Source organism: Crocuta crocuta, unplaced genomic scaffold (assembly GCF_008692635.1).
Source record: "Crocuta crocuta isolate KB4526 unplaced genomic scaffold, BGI_CrCroc_1.0 scaffold219, whole genome shotgun sequence".
NCBI lineage: Eukaryota > Metazoa > Chordata > Mammalia > Carnivora > Hyaenidae > Crocuta > Crocuta crocuta.
Genome location: NW_027551572.1, coordinates 6,942,869 through 6,970,395, shown reverse-complemented (window position 1 = coordinate 6,970,395; position 27,527 = coordinate 6,942,869). Strand labels below are relative to the sequence as shown.

The 27,527-nt window shown below is 41.7% G+C and overlaps 1 protein-coding gene across 8 annotated transcripts in view; it reads right to left on the bottom strand.

Annotated features, from left to right (window-relative positions):
- Positions 1-1,097: 1,097 nt before the first annotated feature.
- The window catches only part of RAPGEF4 (Rap guanine nucleotide exchange factor 4), a 288,709-nt gene continuing 262,279 nt past the window's right edge, over positions 1,098-27,527 (bottom strand). For 6 of the 8 annotated variants that reach the window (XM_077751097.1, XM_077751098.1, XM_077751102.1 and 3 more), the window contains 8 exons: positions 24,813-24,938; positions 24,205-24,383; positions 21,302-21,392; positions 16,993-17,043; positions 15,885-15,972; positions 15,173-15,237; positions 5,482-5,536; positions 1,098-2,288 (listed from right to left, as the gene is read on the bottom strand). In XM_077751097.1, coding sequence (XP_077607223.1) covers positions 2,161-2,288; positions 5,482-5,536; positions 15,173-15,237; positions 15,885-15,972; positions 16,993-17,043; positions 21,302-21,392; positions 24,205-24,383; positions 24,813-24,938 — 783 coding nt within the window. In that variant the 3' untranslated portion in view covers positions 1,098-2,160. The remainder of the gene's footprint in view (positions 2,289-5,481; positions 5,537-15,172; positions 15,238-15,884; positions 15,973-16,992; positions 17,044-21,301; positions 21,393-24,204; positions 24,384-24,812; positions 24,939-27,527) is intronic. The other 2 variants (XM_077751099.1, XM_077751100.1) reach the window with 1 other exon arrangement.

Genomic DNA, 27,527 nt, shown 5'->3' with positions numbered 1-27,527 from the left:
TAATGGCTTCAAGAAAACTTATTCAGTGACTTTAAAAAGAATTCTCGAGTAAATTCCAGGCATTATGCTCCACTAGGTGGGAGGGTTAACACTGCATATGATGACTCGCCTGGGGACCTTGAACTACGATATAAATGAACACAGAAAGGCATTTGCCTCCTTTAGCATTTCTCAAAGTGAGCGCCCACTGTGGGATGTTAGGAGTGATTACAGCAAGACTTCTCAGACTCTGTTAATATGTTAATGAATATTGGGAATCATTACCGAGAATGGGGTAAATGATGCAGTGGTTCCCCAATTTATTTGAAGATACCATCTTGGTTTTATTTTTTGCTTCCAAGTTGTGGGTCTGTTTTTGGAGGAATAGTTTGTGAACTTGTGAGACCAGTCTAGCCTGAAACACACGCTGGAACATGCTAACAGGAAAAGATAGAGGCATATTTGGACTTCAGGGAATTTTAGAAATCTCTTCATTAAATATTTACTAAGTGCTTAAATCACCATGAAATGGTATAAGGCCTCATAATCAAGCAGCTCTAAAATCCAGAGATAGCCAAAAAGTGGAATGATCCACTGTCCATTGGGTCATATGAATTGGGGTGTATTCATATAAGTGAATATTACTCAGCCATAGAAAGAAATGAAGTGCCGAGACATGCTATAGCTGGATGAACTTTGAAAATGTTATGCCAAGTGAAAGAAATCAGATATGGAGGGCTACATATCATATAATTCCAGCTACACAAAATGTGCACAATCGGTAAATCCACAGAGACAGAAAGCAGATAGTGGTTTCCAGAGACTGGGGAGAGAAGGGATGAGGTGTATCCGCTAATGAACATGGGCTTTCTCTTAGGAATGAGAGGAATGTTCTGGAATTAGTGACCATGGCTGAACTACTCATGAATATATTAGAAGGCACTGAATTTTGCACTTTTAAAAGAGTGATTTTTATAGTATGTGAATTTTATTTCAATTAAAAAAGATCTGAGTACCCCTCTCATATGATAGGAATTGAGAACAACACAACCTTTTCTTGTCAACAGTTATATTTAATGAAGATACTAGCTGTTATTTACAGAAGATATACATACATACAATTCTTACACATTAAATGTAGCCTAATTGTGAAAAGAGGAAAAAATGTACTCCAAAATTACATACTAAATAAAATAAATAAAAAGTAATCATTTGGCACAATATCTATTATATAGCAAATAAATAACTATACCATTGATTGAATGAACTATTTACAATCTATTTGAAAGTGCAAAACAAATGCTGAAAATTAAGATATTTGTAATAACATTTAAGTCCAGAAAATATGTTTTTTTTAAATCAGTAACAATAATTAGCCAATAGTAAAGACTTTTAATGCCCAGGAAAATATTTTAATTTTGAAAAATGTTTTGTGCATATTGTGCTCTTTTGAAATGTTCTTTTCTTAACGCTGGCAATTTCTAGAACCTTGGAGTTTCTTAGTGGAATTCTTACGTATGTAATCCTGATTTGTAAGTTTAAAAAAGTTGTAAACATAAATATTATTCTATGTATCATTCAGAAATTATGGACCAGTCCTCCCTAAATTACATTAATAGCCATAATGTTTTATAGTAATGTGGTTGGGTTCAATTCCTTCAGAGGTAAGACTATGAAGATGCTAGAATACAAGTTATGGTTTGGATTTACGTGATTCCTCAACACCTTCCAAACTCTCCATGCTCCAAAATCAAGGTTGAGATAAAATCATGAAATTATACCACCACAGATGTAGCCAAAGAAACTGCATTTGTAGCACATCTCACCCAGCCAACTCTGAGAAAAACTGTCAGGGGCTTGATATGTCTCTTGACTATGGTATTTCTACCATTATCATTGGAACTTAATTTATGTTTCAGCAAAAACGATGGCACAATTGGAAATAAAGTAGTATAACTACAAATTGGAGATTCCTATTCTAGAGTGTGAAAGCTTTATGCAAGTCCAAGAATTTCTTCTCTTGTTATGACGCTGGTACGCTACAGCCCTGACATGTCTCAGGGTGCGTTTCTGCTTGTTTTGTAGAATTTTCTAGTGACAATACAGTCAGTAGTAGCATAAAGGGCATTTTTGAAAGACTGTGGACTGGAGGCAAACCATTGTTCTGGGCACTTTATAGGTCTATGGTCGACGAGGCTCTAATCTGTGTGACATCTGTGATAAAGTTCTCTGGTTGTCAATCACATTTAATTGCCGGACATAACTCCGGACATCCTGATGGTTCTTATTAGCTTGAGCTGCATCAGGATCTGTTGAAAGAGAAGAGAGCAAATTGGCATTGTGTAACATACGCATATAAGATACAGCTTTATTTTCTCCAATTACTTGTTACATTTATCATGGATTCTAAGGTTCCATTGAAACCTTTCAACATACCATATTCATTGAAATGTTTCCACTTGGATATTCCATCTCTTCTCTCCCACCCTTTTGTTCTCTGGAATCACCTATTTTGATCATTTTCCTTTGTGGAAAAATGGCACCAAATTAAAGTGAAAGGATCACCTGATAGCCCCTGGTTATCCATTAAAATTGCTTCCTCTTTCCATCCCACCTGCATCTCACATTCAGCTCTCTTCCCCCTTTGATATAGACGAGGACTAATGGCAAAAGACATAAGGTTTTTTTCCTTAAGTTTTATTTATTTTTGAGAGAGAGCAGGAGGGGAGGAGAGAGAGAATCTCAAGTGGGCTCTGCACTATCAGCGCAGAGCCTGATGTGGGGCTTGAACTCACTAACAATGAGATCATGACCTGAGTGGAATCCAAGAGTCGGATGCTTAACCAACTGAGCCACCCCAAGACATAGTTTTCATGTTAGCTTCTAACAAAAAACATAGTTTTTGTTAGCTTCTAACGAAAGTGTTTAACTCCAAGGCTGAACTGAAGCAAGCCAGTGAGATTAGAAAATCTGACCCACCTTGTTACTTGCACAGAGTATATAGCATCACTACATAGATGTGTGCTCTTTGAGACTGTCCACATGCAGGGAAAAACTCAGCTCATGTGCTGAAGTCATAACTTCTGCTAGACCTTCAATTCCCCAATGCTGCTTGTTCTGAAATCCCAGTTACTATTCTATTCTCACCTACTTCCCCAAGCATGTAAGCAATGGAAGCCATCTGAAGTTCACAGATTTCTCCAAAACCAGGCTGAAAGAAGAATCAAGTGCCCAGAGCCCTCTGCAGAGAATATACATGGGTGAGGAAGGCCAAATCTGACAGTGGTGAACTAGAAAAACAGGTCCCTTTGGAAGTGACTACTCAGCTCCTGCACTATGCTGCTGCCTGGGAATCTGCATTCTGAGTTGCCAGGTCTTCCTATTTTTCTAGAGAAATGAGAAGTCTGGATTTCTTTCCTGGAGTTTTTGTAATGATGATATTTTTTCCAAATAAAAGGGGAATCATGCTCTGTTTAGACCCAATGCTTCTGCCCTGGTCCATGGGCTACCTCTGCTCCACGGATCACTAGTATGGGGCTCTTATCTAGCAGGGCACTGGGGGTGGCCAAGCCAGAGTCTAGACTCCAGGCCAATGTTCTTTCCCTCATAACACACAGCCTTTTGCAGTCCATTTGCTCTTCTTAGACACACACATCACTCCCAAAGATAGTTAGAATGCTGTTTGCATAAGGGGTGGAGGGTAGTGTTGCAGGTCCGAACACAGCATAGCAGAGAGAAGATACAAAGGCCCTACTTGCTCTAAGAAGAAACCCATCAGTATAATTATCACATATAAATAATACCACAGTGTTTAATTCCTCGCTTTTTCCCTGGCAGTATACTCTATATGTACAATATACTGTAATTACATTGTACATATTCCCACAGTGTTTATGAATCTATTCCTATAGCTTTATCTATAGACTGTTGACTTCAGAGCTGAGCAGCTGTTGTTTACCAGCAGTTACTGATAACTTCCTCCTATGCAGTGTGTGTGTGTGTGTGTGTGTGTGTGTGCGCGCGTGCACGTGTGCGTGTGTGTGGATAAAATCCCCCCAGCCCACCCCCACTTTTCTAGGAGAAGATGTTGGACAATGTAGGATTTATTTCCAAAGAAGCTTATGGAACAAAACATATTCTATCACAGTTCTTCAGTCTCACTGAGAACCTTCCTAAGGCTACAAACCCTCTCAGGCACAGAAATTTTGTGTTTCATTTCAGGAATTTCCTGGATCCCCGAAGGGCCATGGGTTCATGGGCCTTGTAGACTGACATCGTTTATATATTCTCATATTTCACATGTATGGCTGCTTCAGACCATGTCTTTATACATATAGTAAATTACTAGATGAAGAGATGTGAGGCATTTTAATCCTTCCAGAATCCAGGCAGGAACGGTTGACGACATGTAAGACTATTCTCATTTTGGAAGGAAGAGGAGGCACAGTCATTTGAATAAAATTTTTAAAGGTGTACTTGCTCCCCAAGGAAAGATTATTTTTCCTAGTTTTTTTCCCCCTTTGTACATTAAAAAGTGAGCAGTTATCAGTCCTGGCATCCTATGTTAGCAAATCCTCACTTTGAGCCAGTCCTGGGCTAGGGAGGGTAAAGATAGCTCTGGTTAGTAAATTGAGAAACTTTTAGTCTCTTTTAGCACAAGGTTTATTGGAGGGGACGGTACTGGTAGCCTCACAGTCATGTCCATCTCAAATGATCATGTTGGCTTAATGAGCCAGATGACTTCAAGTGACTCATAAAGTGAATTTAGCAAAGAACTTTATAGAGGCCACCTTCTGACTCCCAACCCAGCATGAGGGAGCCAAAGCTCCACCCACACCCAAAGTCCCAGCCCAGGAGACAGCAGCACTGGTCTGGTGAGCTGATCTGGAGCTGTGATGCAACTTAATCCCCATCAGTTTAAGATTTCTATTTATTATTGTTAATAGTTTTATATTAGAGCATTGTATGGTAGCAGTTATTGTATTATATGTTCAGACTTAGGAAGAACATCTTAAATTCCCCTGGGAATACTAGAAATAGACTATGAATCCCTGCTATGGGGCCTTTTACAAATGTGTTATACCCATTAATGCATTCTTGCAACACCCCGAGAGACAATGTACTATCTTTCCCAGTTCAAAACGACAGAACTGAGTCAACAGGAATTGATGTGAGTTTCTCAGCATCAAGCAGTGAGTCATAAAGAATTGCTCTGAGGCGAGATTCATTGGTGATCATGCCTTAGTCGTCTCTAGCCACACTCGAAAGAGCAAATATATTCTCTTTAAGTTCATTCATAAAATATTATTTCTATGGTTAGTTTCTAGTGTTTCAACTAGAAAATCCTCCAACTCAAGGCCTCTATCCCATGAGATTTCATGGTCCAAAGTGTCCCTGACACAATCAAATACTACGCAGACTTCTAGAATGTCTCAGTAGCCTCATTAAAAAGGACTTAATCACCCAGACCTGGGTTGCAGCATACAGCGGCATTTAACTTACTGAAGGGCTGGCTCCTGCAGTATCTCACTGTTCTGGCGGTATTCGCAATCATGCGCTAAAAAGAATAAAGAAAAAAAAGAAAGAATGAAATGCGAGTAAGCTTAGCATACAGTCTATAAAGGAAACCAAACCATGATTTATTTCAGTAGCACCTGAGTCCGTGAAAAACATTCTGTTCTGAGGCACTGACTATCCAGAGGCAGCTGGTTGATGTAGAACAGGTTGAATTACTTGAGAGGCATCTATAGTCACACATACAAGGCACTTCTCAGATGAGGACAACTAATGGCATAATTCTACTTGATTTGTTTGTGCCTCTGACATAAAAATTAGTCTGTTGTTTCTCAGACTGTGTCTTACTCCTCAGGACTCGTTTTCACCATCCCTTCTGGAGGTCACTGTGAACTTGTAAGCGAATTTGTGACTATCCGAGACTTGGAGAAGGGTTAGCTTACCCAGTTCCTCTCAGGAAATAGGACTCAAAATGAGGCTTTAGATTAGACTGAATATAATCAAAATATTCTACTTATACATTTTTCTAAATACTGTGCATTATTGACCCTTCTTATCTTCCAGCAAAAGTGAGTTTTAATGTCAATCTTAATTATTTGATTTATTCCCTCCTCCTTTCTGATCATAACACTAACACGTGTATATATTATTTTAGAAAATGCAGAAAAGTTAAGAGCCAAGTAAAAGTCACTTAGAATAGCACCTCACAGAGTGACTTCATTAATATTTTAGTACAATTCCTTTTAATGCTTTAAAAATAAGTAAAATTTTTTCAAACAACTGAAGTCATATTTTACATATATATTTCTGTTGTGATACACATTTTTTTCACATGGCATTGTGGCTGTGTTCCATGCCACTTGCATTTTAAAGCATTTTTTTAAAAAAAATGAGTAGGTATTCAATCTTATGGATAGATCATAACTTATTTAACCTTTGTTAATTTTGTCATTAAGTGATCCTCTTAGTTTCTTTTTAATGTTTTGGTTGCCATAAAGACTTATAAGCAAAGTTTTTATACTGCACTCAACTTAGTTTAAGACAAAGGAAGAAAGGAGGAAAAAAATAGGAAGGACAGAAACATGAGGAAAAACATCCGTGAGACCATTTCTCAGTCAGGATGTACATTTCTTGCTCATGGTATTTGAACAGCAGCTGGGACCCCCAGTCTGTGTATTGTTTCACAACACCTTTGCTGCTCAGACTCTATAGGGGTGAGCGGAGACGGTGGATTAATTCTAACACTAGCAGAAAATTGATAAGGCTCCAGCCAGGGAAAGAGATTTTCTTATCTCTGAGTGGCTATATAATTCCAGTCCTTGCTTTCTCCTCTCATGGACTCTTGGCTTGCCAAAGTCTACAAAATGACTGAGAAATCTTGTGTAGTATTAAAACAGACAAACAAAAACCCAACTTATTCGGCAGGAAAGAAAAAAAGACCCTCACAGAAGAGTCAAAGCTTTACAAGTATATACACATGAACACTGATCACAGCCTGCTGAATACTACGGTTTTGAGGACTCTGGAAAGCATTAAGTGACATGCATCTGCACTGAATAATTTCTCAAACACAAAGAGGCAATGGGAAAAGTTGGAACTTCATTTTCATAAAGGATCCTAAAAACCAGCATGTCCGTTGATCAGCATGAGAAATATATTACAAATACCTCCAAGAAAATGTAACATACAATGTAGAATTAGCCTCTGATATATGGAGCCCTGAAATAAACAGTAACTATGATAATTTTCCTGCTAATTTACTGTAAGTTGTTTTTTCACTTCTGTGAAGGCTTTGTATGGGAAGGGCACGAGTATGTTCCACGTAGAATTATTGTAATTCTTCAGATATTGAATGGAGTGTAATTACTGAAAACCCTGGGAAATGCTGCCAGTGTGCCCCTCTGAAGAATAATAAAACAATTAGCAGGGGTCAGAAACCTCTTCCTATACCATTTTGTAGGGAGTAATTGTTCTGCTTTTTAGTTTTGAAAGCTAAAACATTTCATTCTGACTTTGGTTTTAGACTACTCTTTACAGCTATACTCTGAGGCTTCATAATTTTTAGCTCATTATGTGGTTTAAAATGTGAGAACAATTGTTTAAATCAGTAATTTCCAGCTCTGGAGTTCATTCTACCTTTCTAAATCTTTGATTAATTTTAACAATGGTTTTAATTTTGACATATCCTTTTTAATTGTACTCAAAGGTAACTTCAGTTTAACTCTGAAATCCAAATCTGGCTTTGCAACAAGGCCCATTGTTTTCCTCTGTGAGGTCCGCGTAGAAATGCTGCAACATGTAAACCCTTGGTAACCGAGTGTGCACCCCACCAGCATTGCCAAGTGGCGCATAGTTACAAATGCTTTCACAAGGCCAAAGAAGGGTTAACTTGATATTTTAACTCCTCCCTCTTTTACACCCATGTACACCTGCAGTACACTGTTAACAGCTGCACCCAACTGCCAGACCCTCCCCTGGGTTGCTGAATGAAAGAGGCTTCAGAAGTCCCCTTCCTAAAGTATTTGCAAGGTGCAGAATGCCTTTAATAGCCTGCCCATCAACAGCAGCTTCCCACTGCTCAGATGCATCCAGTGAGAGCTACTCGTTCCCGCCAAGGCCAGCCCCTTTCAGTGTTAGACATTTCTAATTATTGGATGTTTCTTTATCATTCTCAGTCAAAGCCATTCTCCTTTGCTTTCCACCCACCGATCCTAGTTGTGAGCTCTGGAGCCATAGCATATACATTTAGTTCCTTCTTATCAGGACAGTTCTTCAAATACTAGAACACAACCATTGTGGGCGTCTCCTCACCCCGCAAGGCTTTTCTGGTTCAGTCTAAACATTGCCAATTATGGGGCGCCTGGGTGGTTCAGTCAGTTAAGCATCTGACTCTTGATTTCGGCTCAGGTCATGGATCTCACGGTTCACAAGTTTGAGCCCTGCCTCGGGCTCCATGTTGACAGTATGGAGCCTGCTTGGGATTTTCTCTCTTTCTCTACCCCTCCCCTGTTCTCGTTCTCTTTCTCTCTCTCTCTCTCTCTCTCTCAAAATAAATGAACTTCAAAATAAAATAAAAATCATTAAACATTGCCAATTGCTTTTATAATTTTTCATAAGACCGGTTTGGGTCTCTTTAAGGCAGTCTCTAGCACGATGCCCTAGATTAAGCAAATCACACAGTGCAGGATAATTATTTTCCTTTCTTCATCTAGACGATGCTGCATATCTGAGTCTACAATTTTTTTAAAAAATCATCTTACTGACATCTGTTGAACTACTAGTGAATAAAACCCCTGAGCCCATTTCACCGAGCTGCTGTTTGGATACAGCTTCCTTCTCTGTAGACGTACAGTTGATTTCTTGGCCCAAAGTGGAGGATTTTGCAGTTTTCTGCTTAGACTCTTTCTACCCTCTGCAAACTTAAGCCTTACATGTTGTTTTTGACGGCAATCAGACATTCATTCATGGGTGTTCTCAGTTAAGGTTGGCAGAAACTAAGGTTAAAGAGAAGCATAGGCTTTGTTAGGCCAACTCCCACAGCAGGGGTGAAGCCAAAGATTATCCCCCAGGCTTCTCGATCCTGCCAGAGCAGGCCAGGCAGTGGGAAAATACTTGATGACTCCAGGCAGAGCCTCCCATCTTTTCCTGTCTCAGCAAACCTGAGGTTTATGACACACTGGCTTATTATCACAACTGGCTTATTAAAATAGCAGTTTGTACGTGGGGGGCAGGGGGGCAAAGCGAGGAGCATATGCTCTTTTCGAAGGTGCTCTCACAACCAGTAAAGGTGGACAGTGTGAACCCCCCCCTCCACACCTGGACTGATTTGGATGTGCCCCCACCCCTTGCTGGGAATCTCCACCTCAGAGTCGCAAGGGCCCTCGCCTAGAAAGCAGTCCATGGTTAGAGATTAGAGCCTTGGGGTTCCATGTTTCAAATCGCACACAGCCACCCCCTTTTTCCAGAGACTGATTCTAGGTCTAGGTCTTCAGTGTTTATTTGCACAAATTCGTATGTCCGTGCAGTTCCTCACTTGGGAGGCTGGGAGATGGGCCCAAAGGAAGGCTGATGAATTTCCCTCAGGACATGAACTCATGGAGGGAAGCTGAGGAAGAAAAAAGGAGATAGCAAGCCAAGGACTCTGTAACTACCCTCGCGTACTTATTTCTTTAGCTGAAAACAGAGCGACTCAGAAGCAGATGTCCTTCGGAGCCTGCCTTATAGGATGACCAGTACACAGGTGCTGTCCATAGGAAGGGGCGAGTGGCTGTCTGCCCTCCAGCCCGGCACAGGCAAGAGACCCTGAGGCTGCAGTCCCAAACAAATTTCCCTCCAGCTCTGATGCAAGTAATTCCCCTTGAATCCAATGAATGGTTGGAGGCGCTTCTCAGACTGGGCCCTTGGCCGTGATCTCCCTGTTTACTTTTCTGTGGTACCGTGGCCTCAGGAGTGGGCTGGCCGGCTTCCACCTTCATGCCTATCCGGACAAGTCGATAACCTAGCAGGCTGTCTCCAGCTTTTCTGGCCACCTCTACCCTGACTCTGCTCCTCTGGCCCCAGCTTTCCATTAGCTCTCCTATCCTTGAAGAGGAGCAGACTTTTAGGCCTATTTTTCAAGTTTAGACCAGCAGGCCCTCCAGGCAATGCCACCTTGCACTGTTACACTTTCTTGACCTCCCTCCCACAGACAGACAGCTGCCAGGACAGACTCCCCTTTCACAGGCGATGCGGCCTCTCAGCTCTGAGGCCTTTGAGGAGCCGCTCCTGGACTTCAGCCCTCTTCTAAATGCCCGGCCTGAACAATTTTGGTCTTTCCTTCTCTAGCTCCTTGAGACCTTTGCCAACCTTGTTCTTAATGTTTCCCACATTGCCTTTTCTTATTTCTGTCCCTACTGATTGGACTCTGCCTCGATCTGTATGCCTATCAAATAAAAAAATCTCAGTCAATAATTCCTTGCTGAGCATGTGTAAAACCACATCTATATCACCTGATTATTTTACTCAGATCCTCATATATTTAGGACAGGACTTATTTCCCACAAGATCTAGAAATATATAGTCTCTCACCTGCAAGGATTGTGCCCATGATAGCAACCAAGTAGAATTAATTGCACAGTAAGGACCACAGATAAAAGACAAAAAGGCCCAGGAGCTCAGCCAGGCTCCACTATATGCATCACTGAGGAAGAACCCAGACCCCTGTCTCCTGAGTATGGGTCTTTTAGATCCAAGAGGCACGTGACACACAGACACGCACAGGTAACATGCAAGATGCTCATGGTATATTGTACATATCGTGGCCCTGGGACATGGTAGCTCACGTGCCTGTCCAGGCACATGCAGACTATTGTGCTCCTCTGTATTCAGGAAAAGACAACGAGAAGCAGACACAGCACCGCAGGTAGGAGGGGAGGCAGACTGATGGCCAGTTAGGAACAGAAAGAAGGCTAAGGGAGTCATCTTGCATAAACTCTCAGTAATGCAAAATGCTTGAGGCATTCTGCTTAATCAAATGTTCTAATAGAAAACACTTTTGGATTCAATTTTGTTATATAAAATCCTTTAAAAATGCTTCAGTGTCCTATCTCACTAGGCCCAACACTGGAATATGATTCTTTTAACAAATAATTCTTGCATACTTATGATGTGCCAGACAGCTTTTTGGGTGCTGGAGAAATATCAGTGAAACAAACTGATAAAATACGTGGTCTAGGACACTTATATTCTAGTGGGGAAGACATCCAAGTCAAGAAGAATGTTTGAAGGGTGGTCAGAAACGACCACTTGGAGGAGGGGACACATGAGCTGAGAACTGAATGATGAGAAAGCCCAGACAGGTGAAGACTAGCAGAGAGACAGTTTCAGGCAAAGGCAGCAACTAGTGCAAAGGCCCTGAGGCAGGAAAAAAAAAGAGAAGAAAGGTTGGTCTTGCCAACTTGGATTGAATACAGAGAAGATGAAGTGTGAGGTGAGGCTGGATGGTGCTCTGGGTAACAAGTCTGGATTTGATTATATTATGTTGTTGTATTTAACATGGTTTTGTTGATACAGCTGCATGAAGTTACCTCTCTTTGAATTCTTTTGGACATTTCTTTTATTGCTATTGTGAACTAGTTTTTATATCTTTTTTTGCTTTTAAATTTCACATGTTTATGTTTAACCTTCTTAGCTATAAATAATATCCAAACAGCCAAGGATTATGGGATTTCTTTATATTTCCTAGCAAAATTCTTTGCCTGAACAGTCAACACATATTGCATTGCTTTGAAACATATCTTTTGGAAAATCTGCTTTTAGCCCAGTTTGTGAGTTCTTTATAAAGAGATACACTTGCAAGGTCCTCTTGCAGATTAACTGTGTTGGAAAGTTCTGAGAACTGGATGTATTTGAACATTTTGATTTTTACTTGGAGGCTCTTTCCTCCATAGCTCAATATTAGTCTGATGCTTTCTCCACGGATTTCATAATAATATTATTGGTGATAGAAAACATATTGTTGCTAATTATGTAATGCCATAATTACTGAAACAGAAATAAAAGGATTCAAAGCATTTCTCTTTCCTCAATGAATTAGCTTCTGTTAATGTTTCCAGAAGTGTAGAAGCTTGCCCCATGCTTCTCATTCCAAATAAGATGACTATCTTTAAAATAATGTTCATAAATAAATACACCTAAATATGGATATGTCTGAAATAGAACCAAGCTCCTAATACAGTAGCATCCGTGGCTATCAGCATGCTTTATGCAGCCTGGGGTAGTGGCAGCCAGCCAGCATATTATCCTCTAATCCATTGCTACTCTACCTCCTAAATGTTATAAATATTCATGTATGCCATAGAAAGATACAAAGGGCTTTATTCAAACATTTTTTTGAATACTCCTTTATGTTCCCCCCAAATGAAAGGATGTCTGCCTTTTTTTTTTTTTTTTGCATAAGGATCAGAGTGTGAATTCTCTTTTGTTCATACTCATAAATCCTGAAAACCAATATGCAACAATTTCTCTAATCCTCATTTCATACCTCAAGGGTAAAAAAAGGTTCAAAATAAAAATACTGAGGGCTGGCACAGTAGTTTGCTGTGAACCAGCAATGCGGCCACCAAGAAAAGGCATCTGTGTTCCTGGCGTCCCTGGTGACTTCTGCCCTTGGCAGGAGTTCCCTCTGGGGATACCACCTACCAGCCTCACAAAGGCTGCCAGCTCTGCTCACCACCTTGGCCTTGCTGATGAATGCCTCGGAAGTGGCTTGGACATCAACTTGAAAACAGAGATGTATCCTTCCCCAAGACACACAGTGGGAGCGGGGGCCACTAGTGGGAGTTGTACGTTGCAGGGGTGATGCTACGGGAGCAGCGGCGGTCTTGTTTACAGAGAGAGAAGGTTGGAAAGCTGACAACAAGTGTCAAAGTTGGTCAAGGTCAGGTTTAAAAAACATAATCAAATCAAATCAAATTTCATTTGCCAGTAACATTAAACTCACAGAAAGGCAATTGTAAAATTAAACTTTCTCGTGGTGTGATTTATTAAATGAAATCCCATTTATATTTGTTATAGTAGAGAACTAAACAGTTCTCTTTCAGCACTCCCTTCACTCTCTTCACCTTCTCCCTTTCCCCCTCCCTCTGCCTGTGATGGGGTGGTGCTGGTCTGCCATCTTGGACCATGGTGAAATGGCAAGGGAGGAGAGGCCCGGAATCTGGACCGCTTCATGAGCCTGCGCATTCGCTTAGACATTCACATGAAAGAAGACATATACTTGGCTTGCTTAAGCCATTGTCAATTTAGGTTTCTGTTATCACAGCTGAGCTGCTATCTTGGCCGTTCAGTTGCTTTTAAGTTAAAGTGGAATCTCTCCGAGAACGGGGTGTGAGGAGCAGGGTGTGAAGGGTCTCTTCTCACAGTTAGGTGTTTAAGAACCCACGGCTGTGGGCATGAAGTGGAGAAGTGAGGAAGGGGAATTCTCTTAATATCCAATGAATGTGACTTTTCCTTTGAAGGTTACGAATGTAACACCAAGATCTAAAAGCCCAGATGAAACAACTTTCATTCTCCTTGACAGATAGTTTTGCTATTCTTGTTTGTTCTGTTCAGTTGACTTTCATGATCAAAAGTTCTAAAGCTCAGTCAATTATTTAGGAAACTCTGACTTCTTCGCCTCTGTGCACATGTATATTTTATAGTCAAATAGTTGGCTTAGCTACCCCTCAGTTTGCATTTCTGCGTAAGTGATCTGGAAGGTTCTTTACTTATTTGCTAAATCTTTCATTTCTGGCAAACAAGTTTTGAGAAATCAGGGAAATATGTTTAATTCTCCATACTAACAAGTGAGCAAGACAAAAGAATGTTTTCTCCTTTGATCAAAGAATTTCTAAACTGACACGGTATTAGAGATGTCCATACTCTGCCTTTGGAGGGGAAGACCGGTGGGGAAATATTTGCCATCTAGCATAGAGTCCTTTTGAGGAGGTGTGAACTCACGTGCTATTTCCTAACATGCTGAAGACATGGAAACCTGTTGCCCAGCAATGGCTGTACCTCTTCACCGGGCCGGGCTTCTCATTCCCAAAGCTGGACGGTGTGATCCTTACAGGATCAATGCATGATATTTCCAGTTGTCCTGGAGTCATACATACCAGCTGGTATCAAGGAATGATGGAAGAACAGTTTTCTAAGAAGAATTCTACAGTGCTCTATGGCTTACAGGAACACTTATATACCCCGGACCCATCAACAACCTCCAGACATGGACAGAGTAGGCACGATCGCCACTTCCTGTTGGGGAAACTGCCCCACTGAGAACTGGAGGGACCGCTACAAGAAACGAAGCTGAGAACTGAACCGCGTGTCTCCTGAACTCCTAAGTTCTGAGCTCTTCCTGAAGTGCCACAGTCACCAGTGCAAACCATACCCCCAGGCAGATGCTTACCCACACAGAGATAACGCTGTAACACCCCATCCATCCAGGCTGCAGCCAAAGGATTTAGAAGACAATGGAGCATTCCATTAATATGCACTACATAGCTAAAGATAGGTTTTGGCATGACCTGCTTTATTGCTTCACGGAAGATAAGAAAATAAACTGCAAAGTAACTAAATGCCAGATAACAGCTTTTCCTTGATGAAGGGAGCTGCGGAATACTGAATATGTGCCAGTTCCACTTCTGTTATTTTTTTAAAAAATTGTTTTCGGTTGTGAAGATGTTCGAGTTCCGTCTCTGAACTTGGGTGAACTTGATTTGTTTATACATTTAGATGAATACTCCACAAGAAAGATCTGCTATGGAGTTGCCTTTTACCTACATGCACTAAAGTCGGGCTCAGCAGATAAACAATTCAAAGGCATCCTGGGGAAGTCTAGCTCTACAAACCTTACAACAAACAACAACATGGGAGTCACTCTGGAACATTCACGCATTTTAGCAACAGGCAGCCAAGGACGAAGCACATGGCAAAAAGCTAGCTGGGGCTGTGAACTGCAGCACAAATACCATTCAATTGCACAAAAGAGAACTGACAGACTAAAATAGGTAGCCAATTTGAACCAAATATTTCAAAACTCCTTTATGCATAACTACCTTTTGAACATGGCAGCACATACAGAAATTATTTCCTTTATTAGTACAAATGCAAATTTTATTTTAAAGAAACATTGTGGTTAAGGTTATAATACTGTACGTACCATTTTTTCAAAGTTTACTAGATTGTCAATGAACGTCTTGTTCCCCTCATGAGTAAATGTCATATCTGCAAAGAAATAAAAGTCACATTCTAATCACTAACAGAAATATGTCAGACTAAGAAACCACAATAGCACCATTAGATTATGCTGGAGGATTTGCATAACACTGCAGTTGAAAAAAGCTGATAATAGTTCTTTTTATGTTAGGTGTTTAACTTTTGAAAGCACTTTACCTGAGCTTAGTAAAATTTCCAAACTAACTCTCTGTTTCCCTAGCAAGTCTTCCAAATCATGGATCCCTGCTCCTCCCCTAATCTTCCCAACCCTTTCGGAAAAGTCGAGGGGGAGAGGAGGTGATGACGAAGGTGGAAAGGATGGGACTGTTCTTTCCAAAGAGATCAGTCTGATGAGGCTCTTGTTCATTTTCTTCCCCACACACTCATCATTGGCTTGACCTGTGGGTTCCCTCAGAATTACCTTTTTTTTTTTTAATTTTTATTTATTTCTAGGAGAGAGAGAGATAGACAGCGTGAACAGAGGAGGGTCAGAGAGAGAGGGAGACACAGACTCCGAAACAGGTTCCAGGCTCTGAGCTGGCAGTCAGCACAGAGCCCGACGTGGGGCTCAAACCCACGAACCGCAAGATCATGACCTAAGCGAAAGTCGGACGCTTAACCGACTAAGCCACCCAAGTGCCCCGCCTCAGAATTACCTTTAATGAGCAAAGGCATGAAGGGGATGAGAGGAGGCTCCAGCTTAGCTACTGTCAGCCTGTAGGCCCTGTGGTTTCTAGAAGGATCCTTCAGAGAAACAAAGAGATGCTGGTTAATGACTAATGACACGTATTTAGTGACACGTAGTGTGTCTCCTAACACACCTAGGTTTGTTATCCCAGTCAGGAAGTTTTCAAGTATAGCTATAAAAGATAGAGACTTAGTTAAATTGATTTTTGCTTTATTTATTTATTATTTTAAAACATTTTTATTTGAGAGAGAGAGAAGTGTGTGTGTGAATCTATCTATATCTATATCTATCTATCTATCTATCTAAGCCAGTGGGGGAGGGGCAGAGAGGAAGAGAGAGAATTCCAAAGCAGACTCCACGCTCAGCACAGAGCCTGACACCGGGCTCGATCCCACAACCCTGGGATCATGACCTGGGCTGAAATCAAGAATCAGATGCTCAACCAACTGAGCCAGACACCCCTGATTTTTGTTTTCAGACAACTTACCGTCTGATATGAAAATAACTTGCTTTTTGTTTCCTTTTTTTGCTTGAGAGGGAGACTCCCTTTGAGAGCAAATACAAAATGTGTAAAACAAACCCCACCCACGAGATCCCCCTCTCCTGAAGCACCCCCTCCTTCCTGGGAGTTCTGACTCCCCTCCTCTCTGCCTCACACAGCCAGCCCCCACGTGCCCTCTCCGAAACCATTCCATCACTCCTACCAAGACCCACTTACTCCTTCTCTGTCTGTTAACACCTCCCAGCCAATGGGGAACAATAATTTTGGCAAGCCAAGGAAAATGCAGCTTCCAACCCATAGCCAACCTATGCTAGGCGGAAAGGATCCTATTACACTGCTTTTCTTAGTTACACAAATTGACCTTATGTGGGACATAAGTCCTCTTTAAGTTAGTTCCTCAGGGTGCCATTCATTAGTCAGACATGCTTGTTTTAGCAGCACTAAAATGGGATCATAAACTTCTTAAAGTCATACAAGGACAGGTAAAATTTCTGAAATGAGAACTTCAATTCAGCTAATCAGAAATTGGATTAATGCACACAGTGAAGAGAATAAAGAAGCCACTGTCACTTACCATTAAACTTTCAAACTCCGCATAGAACTTCTTGAATTTGCTTGGCAGTTTCTGTTAATGAAATGAACACTCATATGTCAGATTCAATATCTAGATATGTATCACGTGTTACCACGTCTAGGGGAAATGTATTTCTTTGGCTCTTAATCAAACATCTCTAACACAGGCCAGACTGTAATCTGTCTTGTAATTTGAGCATATTCTGGAATATAGAAAACTTATCTTTTAAAGCTCTTAACCTAGTGGAAACAAAAGTTAACTATGGATCCTTTGGTCTTACTGTTTTCATAATATTTTCTAATTATTTATAAGGAAGACTGTACTCTCAGACCACATGTGGTTTGGAATCACCTCCTCTAACATCTTTCAAATTCTCTGATTCCCACAGTTAGGAATTTAAACTAGAGAATATTAGGATTTAAAGTTTTAAAGACCACCTATTTCAATCCTCCCCTTCTCTTACAATGTAAACTCCATGAGAACAGAAACTTACCAGTTTTGTTTATGGCTATGTCCTCAGTGCCTAAACAAGTGTCAGGTACACAGTTACTGCTTAATAAATATTTATGTGAATAGACTAAACCTTTGTTTAATATAGGGAAGAAATTAGGTCTCACAGTTGTAAAATTTTTATTACTATTTTTTAATGTTTATTTTTTTATTAAAAAATTAAAAAAAATTATTTATTTTGAGAGAGAAAGAGACAGAGCATGAGCAGGGGAAAGGTAGAGAGAGAGGGAGACACAGAATCTGAAGCAGGCTTCAGGCTCTGAGCTGCCAGCACAGAGCCCAATGTGGGGCTCAAACCCAATGAGTGAGATCATGACTTGAGCCAAAGTCAGACGCTCAACCGACTGAGCAACCCAGGTGCCCCTATTAAAATTTTTTTTAATGTTTATTTATTTTTGAGACAGAAAGAGAGAGACAGAGTGTGAGTGGGCGAAGGGCAGAGAGAGAGGGAGACACGGAATCCGAAGCAGGCTCCAGGCTCTGAGCTGTCAGCACAGAGCCTGATGCGAGGCTCAAACTCACAAACCATGAGATCATGACCTGAGCTGAATTCGGACACCCAGCTGACTGAGCCACCCAGGTGCCCCAATGTTTATTTATTTTTGAGAGAGAGAGAGAAAGAACAGGGGAGGGGCAAAAAGAGAGAAAGAGAGAGAGGGAAACATAGAATCCCAAGCAGGCTCCAGGCTCTGAGCTGTTAGCAAGAGTCCAAGGCAGGGCTCGAACCTTGAACTGTGAGGTCATGACCTGAGCCAAAATTGGATGCTTAGCTGACTGAGCCACCCTGACACACCAGGTCTCACAGTTTAAATGACATGCCCAACGTGGCACAGCTGATGATGGTCAGAGCCTCTGTAATTCACATCACCTGCCTCCTTTCTAGGGCTTCTCTTCCATGCGTGTACTTTTTCACACAAGCATTTCTCCTACACGATTTCTCTGCCCTGCTGTATACCAAAACTGATGATTCTACCAATTTAGTACCTGAGTTAGCACCACTGGCTGTACCTACATATCGATACCAGTAGGCCATTATCGAATCAGCTTTTAATTTACTGCGTCTTTGAGATCTTTGGAACCCTAACTTTTCTCCTCTGACAGGGCCGCACCAAGGCAGAGCAGTGTGGTGTGAATCCTCTCCCGAGACTGTAGAAGCACCACTCTCGGCCCCAGAGACCCGGAGCTCAGCTCTGCTTCACACAGGGAAGTCTACTGGCAACAGTGGATTCACCAGTTAGGCTCTGCAATCACAGGAGAGCTTCTCTCTCTTCTTTCTCCCTGATAGCTGAAGTAGTTTGCCATCTTTCCATTTAAACATCTGTGCAAAAATCTTACTTACTAGTCTCCCACGTATCCTCCAAGCACATTTTCCTAGTACCTCTTTTCAAGTTAGGGCTCTGGGAAATCTGATATCCTTGCTCAGAGGGAATGTCCGAAGGGATGAGAGCTGGGATACGCATCAAAGGATGCAAGGATCTCATTCCACGTGTAGTATCCAAATCACCACATTAGCCGATAACTTTCCATGAACTTTAAAAATTAGAAGTGAATTACATTTTTTGGTTAGATCAGTCTCTCTCTCTTTCTTTACTTAGCTGACATTTGGGTCAAAGGCAGGAGGGTATAAGGTGATGAATACTTTTGTGCGTCTTAATACTATCATCTCTGTACACTCTGTGCTTCCAGACCCACGGTTCTCAACTGGGCTCAGTTTTGCACCTCTCACCCCACATCCATTAGGGGCCATTTAGTGATGTCTGCACATATTTCCTGTGGTCACACCTGGGGTGGGACGAAGTGACAGGTGCTACTGGTAGGTAGTAGGCTGAAGCCAGGGACGCTGCCAAGCATCTGGCATCACACACAATAGCCCACAATGAAGAGTTACCCTGCCCACAGCATCAGTGCTGCCAAGAAAGCACTCCAGGATTTAACTCCCATTTGCTTGACCTCAGAGTGGTCTTTCCCTTCCAGGTTGGACCATTCCCTTTCCCTGCGGTTTAACTCTTCCTCCTGTTTTGGTTTCACGTGTGCTCCGTAGTTCCGGGAGGCCAGGTGCCCTCTCTCATCCTGCTCCTGGGAGAGGCATCATGCTCTCCACTGGAGCTGTGTGGGAAGTGCATTCATTTGGGGAGATCGACCCGAATCAAAGATGCTTATGAATGAGGGGTCTTCTGCAGAATGATATAATTACATTTCACCTTATGAAGTAAAAACTTACAAATGAGGAGGGGTTAATTTTCTCTTTCTGAATTTTCTCTATGCTGAATGCTTACAGACTGATGCATTTCTTCATATTCCCCATGACAATGAAGGACTGGCCAATTAACTGTCTCCTTTTGCTGACTGCACCCTCCCTCACCCCCACCTCGACCCAAGCTGCCTCCTATTTCTCTCTTTAGACAAGAAAGGAGACTCTGGTCATGTCTCCACCATGCTATGGCCTTAACATCTGGCTGCTGTTATGTGATACCTACACCTGGCCTTCTGGGACCCCTGTAAGGCTTTATCCCTTCTTTGATTTTCCCAACCAAATCATCTGGACTCTGTACGGGCATCAGAAGCTGGAAACGGGCTGGGGAAAGCACCCTGCCTGAAGGGGAACCCTAGGTTTCCACGGATTCTAAGAGCCTTGGGCTGCAAGACAGGGGAGCCTGCATAATGGCTTCATTGCTTCATTGAGTGGCAGCCCTAACTCCGTCCTTTTACCAGCTGGAAGACGATACAGCTGCGTGGCACGCAGGCCTCACCAATTCCCTCATTCCTATATTCAGGGGATGAGCTGCTGTGTGCTGCATCTGCCTGGAATTTTAAGAGAAACCCAAGACAGAAGAACTTGTGAGGACCTGTCCTATAAACAATGGAAACATTTAGGAGAGACCGAGAAAGACAACGGTTTCAAGAGGGAAGTGGGGAAGGAAATGTTTTAAGGAAAATATTTAGAGATGCGAACAGCTGCTTTTGGTGCCTTTTTAAAGCACCCCTGCAAATTAAGTCTCTGTTATCTACTCCTTGACCTCTTTTTGTGTCCCACTTACACATACTTTTTTATTTTTAGTAAGAGTCTATTTTTGTGTGTATGTTCTATTAGAGATTAGTATTTCTTCAACTATATACCACATGTACGGGGTCAGGCACATTTTGAATACTTAGGTGATAGAGATGAGTAGCACAAATTAACCAACTGTCAACAAACTACTAGTCATATTTGCCAAAGAAATTCATAGCACACCTGCATAGCTTTTACCCCAACCTGAGTATTAGCCAACTGTTGTTCCCCCATACACAGAGTGGTCAGCCAGGCGGTTAAGAGATACTTAGTACTCAACTGGGCAAACAGTTGGCGTTCTGGCTAATTTTCTCTGGAGCAAAATGACTACTTGGTTAAAAATGGACCCTCTGTCCTCTCAATTATAGATAAGGCTTATTGCAAAAGCAATAAGCAGACACTCCAGAGAACAACAGACTCTATGAACAAAAAAAACCTTTGAAATCATCCAAGCAACGATGTTGATTTGTGTTATACGTAGGAGCCAGATGTATTATTTACATCGTATAGACCAAGAAGCTGAGACCCCCTCATTCGCCTCCCCCCCTCCCCCGCACAAAAGGACAATACCTTCTTAAATGCACACTCTCAGGCAACTGGAAAAAGGAAGACAGGTCACTTCCCTCAAAGTGTCCCACCTTTTCCATTGTTATACCAGTGTGAGTGATATTTCTATTAAAAAACTCACTGGTGAGCCTGTGTTTTTATTCTTAAGGCGAAAGTCACAGCTGGATCTCAGCTGAAGCTTACCTCCCACGTGAGTGCCAAGCGACTCACAGCAACGTTACTCAGTCCCATGACGATGGCAAAAAAGGAATTCAGATTTTTGTACTCCTTACAGCTGAAACACAAGAGGCACATGTTTGAGTAAAATGCCACTTTGGAGTGGGATTTAAAAAAATTAAAGTTCTATTTTCTGATAGTCATTAATATTCGTCAGGACTCTTTAGGAGAACAGACAATGATAGATTTAATGCACTGTAGAAGTTCCACTCGGATGACCACGTTCGGCTATTTGACTTCCCACTGTAATTGTAGAAAGGAGATGGTTCTGGTCATCTAGGTCTAGGTTTTGAGAAGGAATTGAAAGGCCCCTACCCTAGGGATTGTTACTATGATCCCAAGGCTTCCTAAAATCCTTGTTGGACATGGAAGGAGACATCTCATGGGATAAGAGGAGAGGAACACAAAATATCCTCAAAGACATTCAGACTTTTCGTCTGAAGCCGGATGCCTCCTCTGGCAGCCTGAGAGGGAATAAGGAAGTCATATTGCTATAGCCGCCATAACTTCTACCTGCCATGTGAATGCTTCTAATTTGTTGAGAAAGATCAATTTATAATCCCTATGAAGCTGAGAAATAACCTAAACAATTGACTTAAAAATAACCTTATTTTCTTTGCATTTAACTGATGTCCATGAGGCTGACCAATCTGCATCTGTACTTATGCAACTATTAACCTTTATGAATATATATTTCGGAATAAAAATATTGTGGAACAATATCAAAGATTCTTATTGGAATGGCAATGATTTAATGTAAAAAAAAAGAAAGGAATCCCCAATTTCCTCATAATAGCTCCTCAGAAAGGGAAAGAATTAATTTTTCAACAAGTGCAAATCCTTTACCCCAAATCAATATGGTTATCTAAGTTGACTGCAACATAATTAAATCCTGTTTGGATGAACATTTTTGGAAAAGGCTAATTAAATCATTGCTTTTGCTGCCTGTGTTCTCTTTACAGAGGAAGCACTGAGTGATTCTTAAATGGTCTGTGTGGCAGGAGGAAGATAGATTTCAGAGAAGCTATTGTGCATCGTATGCCACTGGTGAAAGAGTAAGCAAGGACTTTGCTGTGTTGGGGCGGCGGCTCTCAGTTCAGGGACTGAAGGAACATGTGTTTACCTTTATCCTATCCATGTGATCTTGAAAGGAAACGCAGGCACACAGACCTGCCTTTTTGGTCACTTCTCTGGTCAGTGTTACCAACTAACTTTATCACCTTAGGGAAGTCATGAAATATCCCTATGCCTCAGTCTCCTAATCTGTAAAGGGGGATCATAACTTGAACCCCTAACTTCATAAAGTTCTGGTCAAGTCAAAGACCTTAAATAGAATTTGTCAAAGTTCTCTGAAAACATGTAAAACATGCTATCAGGTTAAATTGCATTCTTATAGATCTTGGTTTATGAGAGGTTAGAATCTTTTCCAGCCGGGCTGTGTAAACAGCTCCACTGCAGTATGGCACAGCTTAGTAAAGGTTAAATAAGATAAACCAATTTATACCAAGGGCCAAAGCTACCTACGCATTTCCATAATCAGAAAGAAGAAAGGTAAAAAAGACAAAAACATTTTAAAAAACTCCTGAGGTTTTGAAAGGCTCTCTTACGCTACCACTGTAAAATAACTGGGACTGGGAAAATCCAGAGGCTTTCTTATCTCCCACACAGGTGTGCAGATTGTTTTCTTCCCCTTCTTAAACCCAGCACTGCCAGGCCAAGGTGAAGGGAGAAGGTGCCCTTTACCACAGGAAAGCACATTTTCAGAGCTTCGGTGATCCTCTCCTTCCAAATATGCAAAGGCACCTGTCCCTTGTAACAAGACCATTCAGTCTCCTAGAAAAAGTGGCTACCCTGTGGACTAGAAATCCATAAGTAACATTTTACCAAATCTTTCTTCAAAAAAGCAGCTTTTCCAAATTAAGAGATAACAGCCTTTGAATCTGAGGATTTGGATATGCTGTTGAACCCTCAAATTTTTGGCAAAATAATTCGAAGCATTTGGCAGGCTGACGTGTATAAAATGTCAAGCAGCCTTTACTTCTGTTTAGCTCTGGAAATCAGGCTCTGTATGGGATCTTAACTATTTGGCTCAAGAAAATTGCTAGCTGGGGTCACTTGTGCTCCCCACCTTCCTGTGCTAGAGCTCCCTGAATTTAGAAAGAAGTCTCCCAGCCATGGGCCACATTTAGCATTTTATTTTTAGCACTGTGGTGATACCAAAAACATGGAAGTAAACAGGAGGTTGTCAGGCATATCTAAATAGCAGGAGAAGATTAAATTCATGTCAGGGAGAAATCTAACTGGCCCCTGCAGTAAATAAATTGTTTCCCATGAAGTGCTATTAAACAGAATATTTATAAGTTGCTTGCTTTTTCTGATGTTGACGGAGATGATTTTCATGTACTAGGTTAGATCGGCTTTATGCATTTTACTGATTTTATTCTGGCTGAGTTGGGTCGTGCTGATGTACATGCATGTTTCTACTGCCCTCTACTGGCCAGATGGTGTCATGTTGGACATTGACTTGAACAGTCTTCTAAATACAACTTTTCTATAACTTTGTTAGCTGAAGGACTCATTAAACTGGAGGAGGCACAAAGCCACAGTAGTTCAGAGCAAAAAGAGATCATGATTTTGACGGCGGCATCAGTGCTGTAAGATATGAATTTATTATATATTGATGTCCAGTATTCCAAAAGACATATGAAATTAATCTTTTATAAGAGTTCAGTTATTCTCAGCTCTTCTCATTGTTCCTTGTGCATAAGAAGATCTTATATCTTGCTTTTTTTTTTAAATGGTGCAGCCTAAGGGAATAAAATGAAAATGCAGTTCAAATGTTTTTCTCTTCTTAAGCTAATGATACTTACTGGGCTGCTATCTTAATAAATTTTTTTAAGAGCTGAACACGCTTGCTGGGCTGAGAACAAAGGCAAATCTCAGTGACAACCCAAAACTGAATTTCATTAAATCTCCTCAGGAACAAATCCAAGTTTGCTGTGGTCTTTTTAAAATTATGCCTTCCAAATGTGTGATAGATTAGCTCCAGCTAGAAAAGAAAGGAAAACAATTTTATTTCTTTGTTTTTCAATCAAAACACCAACGAGGCTTCTCTATTTGTCAAGGCAAATTGACATGGGTCAGCACATGTGGATACGATCACTGGCCAGGATTCAACTCGTACTGCAGAGCAATGGGTTTCAGAGAGGCTTGCTAAATATGTAACTATGCACTAGGTGCAACTGGCTTAATATACTCATATACTCAGGAAGCCATAGCTTAACTGTAAACCATTAAGGTCTTCCTTTAATACTCAAAGACTTTACAATAGGCTTTATTAATCAACTCAATATTTACAAAAAGGATCATGTGGTTTCCACATTGCAGCACATAACCGACGCTGTCACGGGAGCAACGCCAGCAGGCTCCATCCAGAATTGCGATGGTACCTACCTATGCTCTCCGCCCAGCACCTTACCTCATGCACACAGTTGAAGAGTTCCCAATCATAAATTGTCATCTGGTATGCTAAATCTTTGGAGCTCATCAGTTCGAAAGTTCCCACTGTTCCCACAGTTGGGCCTTCCTGCTCTGGCAAGGGAGTCTATGAATAATAATGCAGAAATACATCAGAATCTCAGAGCAGAGAAATACTTTAAATTTTTTTTTAAAATTTAATTAATTAATTTAATTTTGAGAGAGAGAGAGAGAGAGACAGAGAGTGAGCAAGGGGCAGAGAGAGGGGAGAGAGACAGAAAATGCAGAGCCCAGAGTGGGAATCAAGCTCACCAGAGGAGGGCTCGAACTCATGAACCGTGAGATCACGACCTGAGCCGAAGTCAGATGTTTAACAGACTGAGCCACCCAGGCGCCCCCAGATAAGTACGTTTAATGCTGAATGCTTTAAGGAGTTTCTGAGGGGAAAGGATTTTAGAGATGTTTTCAGGAGTATCTTGAAACTTTGATTTTGCCCAGGGGAGAAAGATGTCTTTGCTCTTAATGCTCACTGGCTTGAGGACTATCTCACTGTCATCAGTTCCAGGGACTGAAAAACGTGGACCATGGCAATTAAGATTTGGGAAGGAGTGACCTGTGCTTGGGCCTGGGAGATCCTGGGAACGATGCCTCTTCTCTGGCAGAGATATAAGTAGTTCTTGGAGATGTTTTCCTTCTGTGTTGCACTGAAGCTGTTCTGGAGCAGGCACTGGCATGGCAGTGTTGGACATTTAGTCACAGCACAACCTCCCGCGGCAGGGGCCGGTGACCGTGGTGACGGTGCTGTCCATCCAGCTCTTACAACACACTGCCTGGGCTTACTAGGTGACTGAGGGCTCTGTGCACTGAGACTACATCTCCACACTCTGAGACATGCTGAGCCAGGAGTGATAGCCACAGGGTCATGGTGTTTTGGGCGAAGGCATCAGAAAACCAAACTCTGCTACTTTCTGGAAGGCCTCATTCAAAATTTCTGATCCCACTTACTTATCTCACTTGCATTTTTTGAGAAATGACCTAGAGTGCTTTTCCTTAGTAAAATGAATGATTTGCATACATTGGAAACTTACCTATAATATATGAATATTTATGGATCTGTAATATATGCCCAAACTTACAAAGGCACATGAATGGAAGGAAAATTTTCCACGAACCACAAGAGATTCAATAATAGAGAACAATCTGAGGGTTGATGGAGGGAGGTGGGGGGAGATGGGCATTGAGAAGGGCACTTGTTGTGATGAGCACTGCGTGTTGTACGTAAGAAATGAATCACTGGGTCCTCCTCCTGAAACCAATATTGCACCGTATGTTAACTAAAATTTAAATTAAGAAAAAAAGAGTATTTCCCTAATATCACATTAGCCATATTGGGATATTCAGTATTTAGGTTGGGAACACTAATATTATGCAAATTTTATCATCATCATCATCATTATCATCATCATCATCATGCATAACCACTATATTCCCTAAGTACTCACTGCATTCTGAGCACTGAAGCAATGACACATTCAGGATATAAGTGGTCCCTGCAAGTTTACAGGCTAAGGGAGGAGTGAGCCCTGACCAGGAGTACCGCTCTGCACTCAATAAACAGCTGCTGGCATTCATTTGTGGGTATAAAGGACAGGCTGAAGCATCAACACACACCTGAACCCAGATATACAGACAGACACGTGGGAGAACACGAATGGGCTTTTTGAGAGTTAGTGGGCATTTCGAATGAATGTGCGGCCTGAAGAGGTTCCTGGAGAAAGAGGCCGAGCTGTAAAAGATTAATCAGGCGAACCTGGGTGGGTTAGAACAGCAAGGTTTCTCCGGAGCACCCAGGTTGGTCTGTTGTAGGACGGCAAGAGAGGCAGGAAGGTTGGGAAGCTGTCATGAGACTTGTGTGTCGGGAACAGAGAGCTGAGGGGAACCAAACAGCTCGAGCAGCTTTACACGGTCTGTGAGTACCAGACAAGGAGCTGGGGTTTTGGAATAGATCGGCTTCAGAGAGCAACAGACTCTAATGCAAACCTCACTCTGACTATACAGATTCCTTTATCTCTTGAATGGCACTGGGAACTCATGGTCACAGTACTGGGTACTCAGGCTTTTTAAGAGGACTGAATGGGAATAATCTGAGTGTATCCCATAAGCACAGTGTCTGACACAGAGGAGGTCCCCATTCGCAGACCCTTCCAAATTTTTGTCTCCCCACACGTGCTGCCCCAATACAAATCTCCAGGAAGGGAGAATCCGTACAATACCTGGATGTAAGAGCTAAGCACTGTCATTCCAGATTCACGCTATGCTGGGCACGGAGACCAAGGAAGAAAAAGATTTATTCCAAAGTTTTGACACTTAGGGAACTGACCTGAATCTATGGGTAAGTAGCTTGTGGAAGCAAGTCAGGAGAGCAGTTTAAGTAGGCCAGGTCTCAGGTAGGAAGCTGGGGATGCTCTTAAATGCTGGGTCTGAGGACTCCCGTCAAGCTCAGACAGGCTCTCCACGTTTTCCCTTTCCTCTTGAAGCTACTGCTGTGAACAGCAGTTCTGTGGAACTGCCTTCCTGCTCTCTCCCTCTGCAGGTTCCCAGCTCCCTGACTCTTTTCTCTGATGGCTTTTCATAGAGGGGAGAAACCAACCCAACAGCTGCAGGGGTGATGCCAACATTAAAAAACAGATTAAGTTCTTTAAGTTATGGATGCTGG